The sequence below is a fragment of the Bipolaris victoriae genome (genome assembly GCF_000527765.1).
Source record: "Bipolaris victoriae FI3 unplaced genomic scaffold scaffold_218, whole genome shotgun sequence".
NCBI classification, from domain to species: Eukaryota; Fungi; Ascomycota; class Dothideomycetes; order Pleosporales; family Pleosporaceae; genus Bipolaris; species Bipolaris victoriae.
Window position 1 is genome coordinate 1 of NW_014575174.1, and position 13,356 is coordinate 13,356.

The 13,356-nt window shown below is 52.2% G+C and overlaps 7 protein-coding genes across 7 annotated transcripts; 4 read left to right on the forward strand and 3 right to left on the reverse strand.

The window, feature by feature from the left end:
- Nucleotides 1-50: 50 nt before the first annotated feature.
- COCVIDRAFT_21235 (hypothetical protein) lies at nt 51-1,121 on the reverse strand (the record flags this gene model as incomplete). The annotated part of the gene is made up of 2 exons (XM_014694772.1): nt 51-683; nt 734-1,121. Coding segments are annotated over 2 exons (1,021 nt in total), but the record flags the coding sequence as incomplete, so codon positions are not given.
- A 1,565-nt stretch (nt 1,122-2,686) lies between these two features.
- Nucleotides 2,687-4,632, forward strand: COCVIDRAFT_31949 (hypothetical protein; the record flags this gene model as incomplete). The annotated part of the gene is made up of 2 exons (XM_014694773.1): nt 2,687-4,476; nt 4,533-4,632. 2 exons carry the CDS (start codon nt 2,687-2,689, stop codon nt 4,630-4,632), a joined length of 1,890 nt encoding a protein of 629 aa, XP_014550259.1.
- Nucleotides 4,633-5,508: 876 nt separating this feature from the next.
- Nucleotides 5,509-6,828, forward strand: COCVIDRAFT_31950 (hypothetical protein; the record flags this gene model as incomplete). Its single annotated transcript, XM_014694774.1, has 5 exons — nt 5,509-5,689; nt 5,742-5,747; nt 5,804-5,964; nt 6,104-6,180; nt 6,231-6,828. 5 exons carry the CDS (start codon nt 5,509-5,511, stop codon nt 6,826-6,828), a joined length of 1,023 nt encoding a protein of 340 aa, XP_014550260.1.
- Nucleotides 6,829-7,544: 716 nt separating this feature from the next.
- Nucleotides 7,545-8,582, reverse strand: COCVIDRAFT_21237 (hypothetical protein; the record flags this gene model as incomplete). Its single annotated transcript, XM_014694775.1, has 1 exon — nt 7,545-8,582. The coding sequence occupies one exon, from the start codon at nt 8,580-8,582 to the stop codon at nt 7,545-7,547; it is 1,038 nt and encodes a 345-aa protein (XP_014550261.1).
- A 796-nt stretch (nt 8,583-9,378) lies between these two features.
- On the reverse strand, nt 9,379-10,514 carry COCVIDRAFT_115936 (hypothetical protein; the record flags this gene model as incomplete). The annotated part of the gene is made up of 2 exons (XM_014694776.1): nt 9,379-9,839; nt 9,893-10,514. 2 exons carry the CDS (start codon nt 10,512-10,514, stop codon nt 9,379-9,381), a joined length of 1,083 nt encoding a protein of 360 aa, XP_014550262.1.
- Nucleotides 10,515-11,449: 935 nt separating this feature from the next.
- On the forward strand, nt 11,450-11,862 carry COCVIDRAFT_115944 (hypothetical protein; the record flags this gene model as incomplete). The annotated part of the gene is made up of 2 exons (XM_014694777.1): nt 11,450-11,515; nt 11,569-11,862. 2 exons carry the CDS (start codon nt 11,450-11,452, stop codon nt 11,860-11,862), a joined length of 360 nt encoding a protein of 119 aa, XP_014550263.1.
- Nucleotides 11,863-12,653: 791 nt separating this feature from the next.
- On the forward strand, nt 12,654-13,117 carry COCVIDRAFT_115942 (hypothetical protein; the record flags this gene model as incomplete). Its single annotated transcript, XM_014694778.1, has 3 exons — nt 12,654-12,804; nt 12,921-12,988; nt 13,079-13,117. 3 exons carry the CDS (start codon nt 12,654-12,656, stop codon nt 13,115-13,117), a joined length of 258 nt encoding a protein of 85 aa, XP_014550264.1.
- Nucleotides 13,118-13,356: the final 239 nt, after the last annotated feature.

The window sequence follows — 13,356 nt, forward strand, 5'->3', positions numbered from 1 at the left end:
CTCTTGTTCAGCAGCGGCTTGGTCGGCAGCAGCTTGGTCGGCAGCAGCACCCTTGTGCTTCTCCATTTGAGCCGCCTCTTGTTCAGCAGCGGCTTTCTGGTCAGCAGCAGCCTTGTGATCAGCAGCAGCTTGATCGTTAGCGGCACCCTTCTGTTTCTCCATCTGGGCGGCTTCCTGTTCAGCAGCAGCTTGATCGGCGGCAGCACCCTTCTGCTTCTCCATTTGAGCCGCCTCTTGTTCAGCGGCGGCTTGTTCAGCAGCGGCTTTCTGGTCAGCAGCAGCTTGATGATCGGCTCCCATAGTGGCATTGTTTGCTTGCCCTGCTGCGGCCTGCTCCATCTGAGCAGCCTCCTTCTCGGCCGCTGCCTTTTGATCGGTTGCAGCTTGGTCGGCTGCAGCCTTTTGGTCGGCCGCTGCCTTGTGATCAGCTGCCGCCTGCTCCTCTGCTGCCTTTTGCTCTGCTGCAGCTTTGTGATCTGCTGCAGCTTGCTCCTCTGCTGCTTTTTGGTCGGCCGCCGCCTTCTGCTCGGCCGCTGCCTTTTGGTCATCGGCAGCAGCAGCACCTTGCTGTGCCTGATCAGCTTCAGCGGCAGCCTGGTCGGCAGCCTTGTCTTGCTTCATGCCTCCAGCAGCAGCCTCGTCTTGCTGTGCCTGAGCATCCTCTGCTGCTTGTTTATCTTGGGCTTTGCTGAGTTAGTGAGATGTTTTTGAAGAGGAAGAGAGATATTATTACCTGCAGCGGCTTCCTGAGCGGCTTGATCTTTGGCGTTGTTCTTGCCATTTCCCTTGCCATTTCCCTGAGCTTGTTCTTCTTCTGCAGCAGCGGCAGCATCCTGTGCTGCCTGGTCTTTAGCGTTGCCATCAGCAGCAGCAGCATCTTCTGCATTAGCATTATCCTTAGCCATACTACCCCGTGCGGCCAAGAGCACACCGCGGAGCTTTAGGGCCTTTTCGCCAAACTTGTGCACAACCTCTTCTTCGCGACGACCAAAGTTCAGGTTGGCAATGGCCGCATCCTGGGCGCGAGCAGCGATTGCTGGTCCATTGCCTGCGAAAGGCGCTGGAGCCGCTGCCACAAAGGAAGCGGAAAGAATTGTGAGAAGGGGAACAGATGTCTTCATAATGACGGTATTCGGTTAAAGTTGAAGGATTGAAACGAGATGTGTCGAAATGTAAATTGAGCACAGCTCTTGAGAATCGAAGTGGAATAAAAAAAAATAAGTGCTCAGCACCAAGGAATGATCTGAAGGATGGAAGGTGAGCGTGATGTTGTAAGCTCCTAAGGGGATCAGGTTATATACAAACTTGGCTTTATGCACCATGTCGGCGTCCCTGAACAGAGAAGTGCTGAATATAGAACAAGCCGCGTTTGCTGAGATGGATGTTCATGGTCCTCCGAGCACATCACACATGGGTCGTTGGAGGATGCCTGGAGAGGGCCAGGCCTCAAAGAGGTCTGGTCGATCAGGCCCATAATTCTCTCACAGGAACAAGAGCTTAGCTTCCAGTTACAAGCCTAGATCATGTCTGCTATGGGATCGGGGCCGCGTCTTGGCTGTAAACGGTCGAATGAAAACGCATGAATAAGAAAATGGAATTGCGGATGAGAAGCGAGAAGCACGCCTGACGCCGGGGAGGCGGTCGTCATGCAGCGATGCGGCCTAGAAATCGAACGTGTACAGTTTGAGAGCTTGTTGCAGACAGAGCCGGGGGGGTATATGCGGAGAAAATATTGTCCTAAACGCATAAGTTTGGAGTTTGATGTATGACTGAGGTTTGGCGCCGTACGTGGGCCTGAATCTCAGCTGGTTTCAGGCCCACCGAGATGTGCCCGCTGCAAGTACATACCAAGAAGCTTCAAAAGTCTGGACGAGAAATGCTTTTTGAAAGAGATGGTATTGAAGGGGAATGATCTGGATACAGGCCATGCGTCCTCTGATTTCATTTACTAGTGTCCAGTCCATTGCCATTCTTTCGCTCTGCACTGGCGAAGGGGTACAAGAGACTAACGGGTTTCGCCTTTGTCGATTCAGGGGCATGCGATGCATATACGCAGTAGGTGATATGTCAAACAACTGCAACAGTTGCGCTCACAGTCTCTCGAGCAGTACGACAACAGCAGGATTCCCGCCCTGTAGCTGATCAGTTTTGTGGGTTCCATGGACCGCGTGGGCCCATTGTAGTTCACCAACGCGGCGGAGCGTCTCAGCCTTTGATGTTAACACGCCATGAGCCATACAGGAGTCGGGGGATCAACGCCTCGTTTCTGAACGTGTCGGTTACATGGTTAGAGATATACGCTGTAAATCAACCGCCACCGTGCTCATAGTCGGGTCGGTTGCACGTGTTTTGACAGGTGCTGAATGTGGAGAGCGGAGCGAAGGAATTACAAAGTGACGGGTGACAGGGTGACAGGAGCGCTGGCCAATGGCGTGCGCCCCGTTACAATCCCGCACCTAGCCTCTAGCCTCGGCTGCGACTTTTGGACATCGTCATTTTCGAAGTCTGGTCAAGGACGGCGCTGTTTTTTGGTGCCTCCGTCTCGTCGCCACCCGGACGGTTGAGTGCTGGCCAGTGGAGTGTAGCCAGTCACGCGTATACATACACAAGCTTTTAAGATCCAGTCCCTCTTCTCACCTGGATTCTCCACATCCATCAACGTTAAATGCCTGTCCAACACGCCGCAATGGCTACACGGTCCATCCCCGCGTCCATAACACGACGGCTGCTCACGACGTCGCAATCCACGCGCATAGCAACACGACCGATTGCATGCACGTCACCGCGTATACGAAGTGTGTCAGGATCCTGCCGCCCGGCACTCCAAATTGCCGGCCAAAGACGACCGTTTTGCACAACGCCACGCACACAATTGGCTGCGGTAGACGACACATTCGACCCCAAATCGATAGAGCGCGAATCTGATGAGGTCGATGTGCTCATTGTGGGTGGGGGCCCGGCCGGCCTGTCGGCGGCTATAAAGCTGAAGCAGCTTGCGACAGCGGCAGGCAATGAGGACTTCAGAGTGTTGGTGCTGGAAAAGGCTGGAGAGCTAGGTGATCATATTGTTTCAGGCAATGTCATTGAGCCTTCCGCTCTTGATGAGTTGCTACCAGACTGGAGATCGGAGGATAACCTGAACCGCTTCGCTGACATTACGCCTGCGAAGGAGGATCACATGTACTTCATGACCAGGGACCGCGCCATACCCCTCCCCAAGCCCCCGCAGATGAACAACCATGGCAACTTCATCATAAGCTTGAATCAGATGGTCAAGTGGCTCGGCGAACGAGCGGAAGAGGTTGGCGTAGAAGTCTACCCTGGGTTTGCTGCGTCCGAAGTGCTTTATAACCACGAAGGCGTTGTACGTGGCGTAGCCACCAACGATCTCGGTATATCGCGAGAGGGAAAACCCAAGGACTCTTTTGAACGAGGAATGGAATTTCATGCCCGTGTCACATTGCTTGGTGAAGGCTGCCACGGTAGCTTGTCAAAGCAGATTATCAAAAAGTACGATCTGAGACGGGACAGCCAGCATCAAACCTACGGCCTTGGAATCAAAGAGGTCTGGGAAGTGCAGCCCGAGAAGTTCAAGTCTGGTCGTGTCGTGCATTCTCTGGGTTACCCGCTTCCTAAGGATACCTATGGAGGAGGTTGGATGTACCATTTTGGCGACAACTTGGTCAGCATTGGCCTAGTGGTCGGGCTTGACTACCCCAATCCGTGGCTGGCGCCTTATGGTGAGTTCCAAAAGATGAAACACCACCCGTTATACAAGGATGTGTTGGAGGGTGGCAAGTGCATCTCCTACGGCGCAAGGACTCTGGTCGAGGGTGGTTTCCAGTCCATCCCCAAGCTTGCTTTCCCCGGTGGTGCCCTCCTTGGAGATGCAGCAGGCTTGGTCAACCTACCGAAAATCAAAGGCACACACAATGCGATGAGATCAGGTATGCTGGCCGCCGAGGCGACGTGGGACGCTCTTCAAGCCAACACAGACGGCGGGACTATATTCCTGTACGACTATGAAGACAAGATGCGCAAGTCACCAATTTGGTCAGAGTTGAAAACTGTGCGAAATATGCGGCCGTCTTTCCATACCCCTCTTGGTGTGTACGGAGGCATAGCGTACTCAGGATTGGAGGCATACGTCCTCCGAGGCAAAGCGCCTTGGACACTGAAACATGGGAAGCCTGATCATGCAGCGACAAAGCCTGCGGATGAGTACCAGAAGATCGAATACCCCAAGCCGGACGGCAAGATCAGCTTCGACATACTGACCAGTGTCAGCCGTAGCGGCACAAATCATGAGGAGGACCAGCCCTGCCATCTCCAGGTAAAGGATCTTGATGAGCATGCCAAGAGGGAGTGGCCCAAATACAAGGGTGTCGAAAACCGCTTCTGTCCCGCAGGTGTGTATGAGTATGTCGAGGATGCCAGCAAAGAGTTGGGCGTCCGGTTCCAAATCAACGCTCAGAAGTAAGTATCCAAAAAAGCTAGTCAAGATTGAGTGCATTCTGATTGACTGGTGTTAGCTGCGTTCACTGCAAGACTTGCGATATCAAAGTACCGGATCAGGATATCAACTGGCAAACACCCCAGGGCGGCGAAGGACCAAAGTACGTCCTGACTTAAGCACAGTCATCTGGTGAGCTCCACACCTATTCAACTTAGGCAGCTCGATGCGCAAAGTAAGACATCACCCGACATGTATATTAGGAGAGACCACATGTGTATGTATAAGTGGCCAGCCCAATTATTGTTGCTGCCCAAGCGAGGATTGCCGACTGCAACAGAGGCACATGAATGACATATTCTTGATTGCCAAGCATTTGGTATTGGTGAAGATGTGGTCGGGGTACGTGTTCAGTATGGCCCCTCAGCGTATGATAGCACATGCATTTGCGTGAGGTTGCGTCTAAGTGGTAGCCTCGGCAGGCAGGGCATCCATGGGCCTCAGAGAAAGCGGAATGCACGTGATGTCTGTGCTCTAGCTTAGCCAAGTAAGGCGGCGTTGGGCGAAGTTCGTCTCCGCGCCCTTCGTCACTCTCCACCCAACAACCACGCCGGGGCCTGTCACATCAACAGCAGCTCGGCCATCATCTCTGCTTGCACCCCGCTGCCGCGATACCGGGCATACTAATTTCTCTCCTCAGACCCGAGTGCGCGACATCTGCGCTCAGCCGGCTCCCTCCAGGCCCTTCACCACTAGGTCCTTCTACCACTGCCCTGCATCCAGCCTTCGCCACCCCCATCAATCTCCAAGGTACGACTAGCTACCTGCATTGCATTCTCTGGCCATTCCTCGCGCGTCTATCCTGGTCCTTGTAGTTGCGCGCATAGCTGGACGCTGGTTTCCTGGTGTCGCGTCTCTGAAACGGAGCCTCCCATGTCTAGCAGGCACGATGCGCACTCCTTCGCTGGCTATCCGCTTACTCATGGACATGTGCTCACCATTTTATCCAGACTAGGTTATCCTTAGGCCACAGTTCCACCATAACCCCCATCGCCATGACTGAGGTATCGTCCACGCGCCTATACCTAGGCAACCTTCCCCGTAATGCCACCAAGGCAGACGTCGAAGGCCACTTCCAGACGCATGGCACCGGTGAGATTACCGAGATCAAGTTGATGAACGGTTTCGGTTTCATCGAGTACAAGGACGCCATGGACGCTCGTGACGTCGTTCCTGGTAAGCTTGGCCCACCACCCATTAGACCGAAGAAGCGCTAATTTCTGTGTAGCTTTCCGTATGTAGTTTGTCGCGTTCAATTCCCCCAGACACGTCCTCCTAACTTTTTATAAGATGGTTCCGATTTCATGGGCGAGCGCCTCATTGTCCAATTCGCTCGTGGCTCGCGCGCCCGCAACGAGAACTTTACTCCCCACGAGCGCGTCCCACCACGTCCTAGACGTACGCCATACCGGATGAGAATAGCAAATCTTCCGGTGGAGACCAGCTGGCAGGTCAGACTCCCCGATCATTGGATTTCCCCAGTTTCCTGTTAGGGTCAGCGTACCGTTCCCGGACCAGTAATGGCTTTATTCTCGCGTGCTTCCCGTTATACATTCTGGATTTGGACCTCGCTTAACTTCGAATGTATAGGATCTGAAAGATTTTGCCCGCCAATCTGGATTGGACGTCGTCTACTCTGAAGTTGGTCGTGAACGCGATGGCACCGGGTGAGTGCGCTATAGTAAAGGGCTCCTGACGGCATGCTGACACTATTAAGATTTGTCGAATACGAGACGGCCGCCGATCTGAAGACTGCAGTGGAGAAACTGGACCGCCGTGAGTTCAAGGGGCAGGAGGTTACCTGCATCCAAGACGTCTCTGATCCTCCCCCACCTCCACCTTTTAAGCCTAGGGCTCCTTACGGAGGCCCTGGTGGTCCCGATGACCGGGGCCGAGACAGATATCGATCGCGCTCCCCTATGGGACGCCGCGGCTACCCACCTGCGCCGTACGACGACTACTATGACCGTCGCGGCCCCCCTCGTGGCTACAGCCCTCGACGCGACGACTACCGCCGGCGCACACCGCCCCGCGAGTTCTATGACAGGCGTGACGTCGGTTATGGACGTTCGCCGCCTCGTGGTCGCATGCCTGATGAGTATGGCCCACCGCGCGCGCGTTACCCTGACGATCCTTATGATGCTAGGGCCGGACCTCCACCTCGTCGCTACGACGACCCTTACATGAACGGCCACGGGCGCCCTTACGACGGAGGACGACCACCCTCCCCGCGTGGTGCTCGTCCCCGCAGCCCGGGAGGACGTCCACCCTACGATGCCCCACCGGCTGACTACCCACCCCGTGGCCGCTACTAGAATGGAAGAGCATGACTGGCAACGTATGTCGAACACCTCTGGCTCTGCCCTGGTGTCGTATTCTCGCGCATCTACTGACGTCCATGCAGTAGGCCTGTGTGGTGCCTAAAGTATCATTTCTTTTTTCTAAATTGACGCTCCGAGGCTTCCCACTGTGGACATGGATTATGCGAAAATGGAGCCTAAGGATATCCGGAGGTATGACTGCGCGACATGAGGCCAATGAGACTGATTATTACCTTTCCTACTCCGGGGCCTTGGATTCTTGATGTATCTTTACTATTCTGGCGCGGCATCATCCTGATGCGCTATCTGGCACGGGAGGTTTAGTTCCTTTTGAGATGGTCTCCATATGACTGTCATAGCTACTTGGAGGATGTCCTGGTTTCTGTATCATTGAAACAAACTTTTCTTGCACATATGGATGTCCTTTTGATCTCGTTCCAAATGAATAATGTGGCTTTTCAACATGTAAAGTATGCGTGGCCATGCCGCTACAGAGAAAAGAATTTTTTCAGTTTTGATATGCTGTTTGGATTTGGATCATCTCCTTTTGCTACTGAGACAAATCAGGACGAGACTACTTTTTCGGTTTCTTCTGAATTTCCAACATCTGTATGGTCTTGAGTTATTGGGCGTTGAACGAAAGAACAAATTTCTGAACAGATGGGTATGGAGTCCCAACCCCCATTTTTTTACATTGCATACTCTTCTATCTACAATTCCATCTCCTCCGTCTCACCATGTTCCACACCCATCTTCCTCCCACAATCCCCACATATGCTGAGTTTCGTATCTGGCTTCAGCTCCGCCGGCGACTTTGCCTGATATTCTCGTCCGCAGCACATACACCGTACATATTTCTCGCCCTTCTTACCTACACGACCTGACTCACGCGGCGTCGTTATGTTCCCATTACTTCCCTCCGACTCCCTTCCTTGCACCCTTTGCTGCTCCCTCTCCGCCGTAGCAGTATGCTCACACGGATGCCACCCCGCATGCCCCTTCTGTCCCCTCCCCGCCTCACACTTTGGCCGCAACGCCAACTCCATCTGCCTCAACCCCGCTCCTACCCTCGCCTCCTCCCTCCCTTTCTTCTTCTCCACCCGTCCTTCCATCGTCGAAGTAGTAAAGTCACTCTTCGCTTCCCGCCTCCGCTCGCTCCTCCGCACGGGATTCCACGATGAGAGACTGGCGGGCCGTGGATGCGGTGGTAGCCGGTCGTCGCTGTGCACGGGGATGTAGCTCGGCATCGGGTCAGGGCGTGTGAGTTCGCCGTTGGGGAGGAAACGGGGTTCGGATGTGTAGGCTAGGCGGGCGGCTAGGCTGGCGAAGAAGGGGTGTGGGGGTGTGGGGGTGAGGTTGTAGTGGGGAGGTGAAGGGAGTTGGGGTTGTGTGGGTTGGGGTCTAGGTGTTGGTGGGCATTTTGGTGGTTTGGAGATGGGTTGGGGGGTGTGGAAGGGCATTTTTTGTTTTTGCGGTTTGGATTTGGATGTTTGGATGGTGAGTTGTTTGGAGTGGAGTGTGATTTGGTAGTTGGGTGGTTGGGTGGTGAGGGTGAGGGTGGTGTTTTGTTGTTTGGGAATGGAGACTTGTGGTTTGTGAGGGATAGTGAGAGTTAAGGGGGGGGATAGCGAGTAGTTATAGCCAGAGCAACATGAGTTTGTGCGAATAAGGGTGACATTTTGTGAGGCTAGGAGGCTTTGTAACCAGAGTTGGAGGATTTTGCTGCGGTCCAATGGCCACACGCCCATTGAATGTGTCACTGTTGTTATAGTGGTTCTGGGTGTTGGTCGTCTCTCAGGTTTGCGACGAACCTCTTTAGATTGCTGTTATTATTTGAATTTCTAATTTTGGTCATGTATACCATGGTTTCTCTTTTTTGATAGTTTACAGGTCGAGGAGTAATTGTCTGCTTCTCAGTAGGAAATCCAATAGCTGAGTGCAAAACCATAAAACATAAGCATCGAGAAATCTGTCAAGCTATTGACAACCAGACAGTTGGCTTTGCGTGTGAGAAAATCAGATAGCTGCTCTGCTTTTCACTCGTTTCCATGGCCGAGACTGGTTTTCCGAAGACCATGGGAGTCAGATCATGTAGGTCTTGTCTCATAATCAAAAGATGACAAATTCAAACAAAAGTAACATCGCAGCTCAAGTATACCCTGGAAAATATCCAACAGATCAAAGGTAGTAGAATGATACAAAAAGTAAGAGATAACAATATTGTATTTTGTTAAAACTAGAGCTGATCTATACAACACCTATCTTGCCATGTCTTCAATAGATCACGTCACATCACCCAAAGTTTTAAATTATGTAACCCAGGCCACGCTGCCCAGTGACAGGAGTAACATGCCAAAATCCAACCCCTAGTGGTGCATGTTCTAGAAGTCAAATCGAATCATATTGTTTCATAAATACGCCTGTTTTTGCCTTTTGTTATTCTTGTAACTCCTATCACGCGTGTATCAGTCCTAGCGAAAATCGCAAATATATTTTGTTGTGAACAATGGCCCTTGATGTTGTGGAGCAAGCGGCGGCGATATCCTATCGGACTATGGTCCACTCGTCATCAGAAGTATAGTCAGTACCGGTGGCGGCCAGAATATCAACAATAGGTGTAGGAACCAACTCCGGACTGGACATTAGCTCGTCGGAAGTAGTAGGAGTATGTAAATCGGACGAAGACACCACCGTGTAATCCTCGTCCTCATCGGAATATAGGGTCTCGACACCTTCCATCACGTCCGGTTGTGGAATCTTTGGTCGATGAACAAGAGTGGTGGTAACGGAGTCCATCATGTTCCTCGTATCTTCTCTTTCGTTTGTTCCGCTTGCAAGAGCGGGAACAACAAGGGTCGTGTTCTCACTCTCTGACTCATCTGAAATGATGGTATCTTCTCCGCAAATTGTCTCTGATAACAAGTCTTTTGAGGCAGTCGGGATGGGTTGGGTGCAGGATTGGACGCCAAGAGTGTCGAGACACAACCGTATGATGTGGAAGGCGCCTTTTAAAGTTAGTACAATTTCAGCAGCTATGTCAAAAATATCTCAGACTTACAATCGTCTTCAAAATTGCGCTCCATGTTTGTAGAACAAAGGTCTTGACAAAACTCTGGAATATCGGTCGCGAGTTTAATAAAGTCCGCATCCTCCCCAAGATTGTAATACATGAACCTCGAGATAATGTAGTTGAGGAGCGTACCAACAAGGTCGTGCTGTGGACGCGCTAGGCTGCTATAGTAGTGCTGGTATACGAAACGAATAGTCTCGAGCAAATCTTGTGGCGGGAAGGGTACGCAGCATGCGAATTCGATTTGGCAGGAGAAGTTGCCATGGGCGAGGAGCTGCAGTTCGGGAATATCAAAGTCTTTGGCCATCTTGTAAACTTCGACGTGTGGAAGCAACAAGGGGTGTCCGCCATGTTCAGTGGGTGGGAGGTAGCTACCCGTGTAGCAGTAGCGGAGTAGCGAGATAAGCCCATTTGTGGATGGAACGTCGATGCTGGCCTGAAGACTACCATTCGGGCCGTACTCGAATGCGTGGTACAGCAATGGGCAGCTGTCCAGGAACATGTATGGGCAGATACGACACGAAACCAGACGAACCTCTCCGTGTGGAAGTACAGCTTTGAGGGTTGCGTTGCCCTGGTCGGACATGTCCAAGAATGAGAGGTCGTCCATGTTGATGCGGCAGGCCAGAGGCCGTCAAGTGTCTCGTGGTAAACGTCCAGTATTGTAGTGTGTTGTGAATATCACGTCGAGTCAGCGAGGATGTTGAGCAGGCTGTAGCAGTGAGAACAGCCGCCTAGTCTGTGAAGATGGGCAAAGTATGGTATGTGATGCTTTGAGAGGGTCCACAGGGAAGTCAACAATCTGGGAGCCTCCGCTATAGTCTGACAGGCATAGCCTCGTGGTTGACAATGACGGGCAGGAAACAGAATCAGGCAGCCATTTGCATACACAGGGAGCCACACACGTGTCCCATGGAAGCCTACCGCGTGTCCGAGGTCGATTGTAGTTGGAATATAGGTGACAATAATTCAATAATGATACAAGGAACGGTCCTCGACAAGAGGCACTGCATATGAGTAAGATCCAAGTGCCGTCACCGTGGAGGGGCATTTAAGCCTCGAGCAGCGCCCTTTGGAGGGTGGTTGTACTGCATGCCGAACATGTGCCTATTGGCTGTAGGAGGGCAGTGCCAAGAGATCCGGTCAACCAGTCGTGGAGCGATGATACAAGTGTGCATCCAAGGCTGAGGCTTCTGTCAGCTGCATCCAGCGTAGAGAACCAGTGGTGAGTGTTGAGGGGTGGATGGATGATCCTGGCCCCTTCGACCAGGATGCAGCCGGGGAAGAGCACCAGCCACGACCCGCCTGTCTCCACAGCTGTGGCGTTGCCCGGCACCTATCCGCAGCCCCTCGGCCAGATTTCCCCATCATTATACATACTTACGTACGTACAGACACACATCCTCGTGAGTGTCGCTAGGTGTCGTGGACGTGCAACCCTCCTCGTACCCATTAATCCTGCTTTTGGAGCCTCCTATTCTTCCGCACTCAGCACGCCGGTTGCTCGTTTGCAGTCGCGTGTGCAAGCTTCCGTCTCGTGCCGGCATGGGCCTCTTCTCAATTCTGCCTGAGAGCTTCGCGGTGGTGGAGACGTGGATTACGCGCATATTCGTGAGTACTGTCGAGTGCCTGTAACCGCGATCCGGGTTTCTTACTAGCCCTAGCTTTTCCTCGGCCTTATAGCCATTGCCCCGTGGGCCGTGCTGCTCGTCTACGACATACTCTTATACGTCTTCCGCGCCGGTGCGCACGAGATACCCGTCGTGGGTGGACGCGCCCGGGGAAAGTCTAGGCCCCGTGCTCCCAGTCTTACAGAACGGCCAAGCGGTCGCCGTCGCAAGTTTAGTCTCCGTGGCTTCGAGAAACCGGTGCTGAATACAGGGGGTACAAATGCCGACTCGCACGACGCTCGATCCCGTCGCATAACAGAGGAGACAACGGAGGATTCGTCGTCATAGGTTACTTGGAGCCAGGCCTGCAATTGAATATTCACAATTTGAGCTACGTCCGCGAGACCGTGTGTAAGAGTTGGACTTGAGAGGGCATGTGCTGTACAAGTACCTTGATGCTGTCTCAAGAGATTCACCATTTCTCGGGGAAAACATGGAGAGAAATCCCGCATACTGAAACTATGTCGTGGGATGGAAATCAGCGCATGGCATTACTCGTATCTGGAAACTGCAAAATGAGGCCTTGCATATATATATATATATAGCGACTCATGGATTTGCGGATCCGGCAAAAGACGGATTCAGGCAGTTGTGCCATGTCAAACCTGAATCGCTCGAGATGACAGCAGGGGTGGGCCGCTTAAGGTCAAGAGGCCGTCGATATTGTTGGAGAGCAACTATTAACAAGCGCCATGTGGAATGGGAGTCGTGTCTTCGAGCATAATCATGCGCTCTTGTGCCGTTGTGTCTCGCTTGTGCCCAAAGTGTCTGGGGCATATATTACCAAGAGTTTCAGATAACAATATGCGCCAATCACGTCTGGCCATTCACGAGGGCCGGCGCATGTATCAGAATAGGCTATGGAGATCATAGAGTAGGTATGTGATGAGCTAAGCCTGGTTTAGCGTGTTCCGGGGCCGTGCCTGCTCTCAATGAACCTTCACTTCACCTTCCCACCTCTTCACTGTCACAACAACAACAACAATTGTCACTCGCAGTCTCGTTCGATCCTCCAGATCTCATCAACTCCACACATCTTACGTCTTTCATAAATCTCAATTAGCATCAACTACCTCACAATGGCTGTTACTACTACTACTACCACCACTACCAAGACGGCGACACCAAAGACGGCAAGCGCCGCCGGTGTCAAGAAGACTGCTCCCAAGGGTGGTCGCGCGGGAAAGAAGAACAACGCCAGAAACGCCATGGCTAAGATGCAAGCATACTGTAAGTATTTCACCGTTTGACGCGCTTTATCGCGTTATTCAGACGCGACTGTCGTTTTGTCGCCACGCAAGACGGGCGTTGTTAGGGGTTAAGGTTTGCTGACCAACAACACACAGTCAAGGCTCACCGCGACGAGTACAAGGACTTGTCTTTCAAGGAGCAACAGCAAGAGCTCGGCAAGAAGGTACGTTTTATCCAATCCATTTCAGTCATTTCATGGCTGCGACATGTATTGCGCCATGACGTTGTGTAACCCTTGCTGACATCTGGGCAGTGGAAAGCTTCTCCTGAAAACCCCAAGAACAGCGCTTGAGCGGACTGCGAATTGCTTTCTTTGAAATGAATGGGTGGTTTTCTTTTTTTCTTCATCTGTTTTCTTTTATTCTGGTCATGTTTCGACAGTGTGTTTTTTGCAAATTTACCGACGAAAGGCAAACTCCGGGGTGCTAGAGCGTAGTGAGATACTGCGACTGGGGTTATAGTAACCATGTGCTTTAACAGTAATATGGAGTAATTTATTCAAACTGATTGCTGCTCTGTATCAACGTGTAT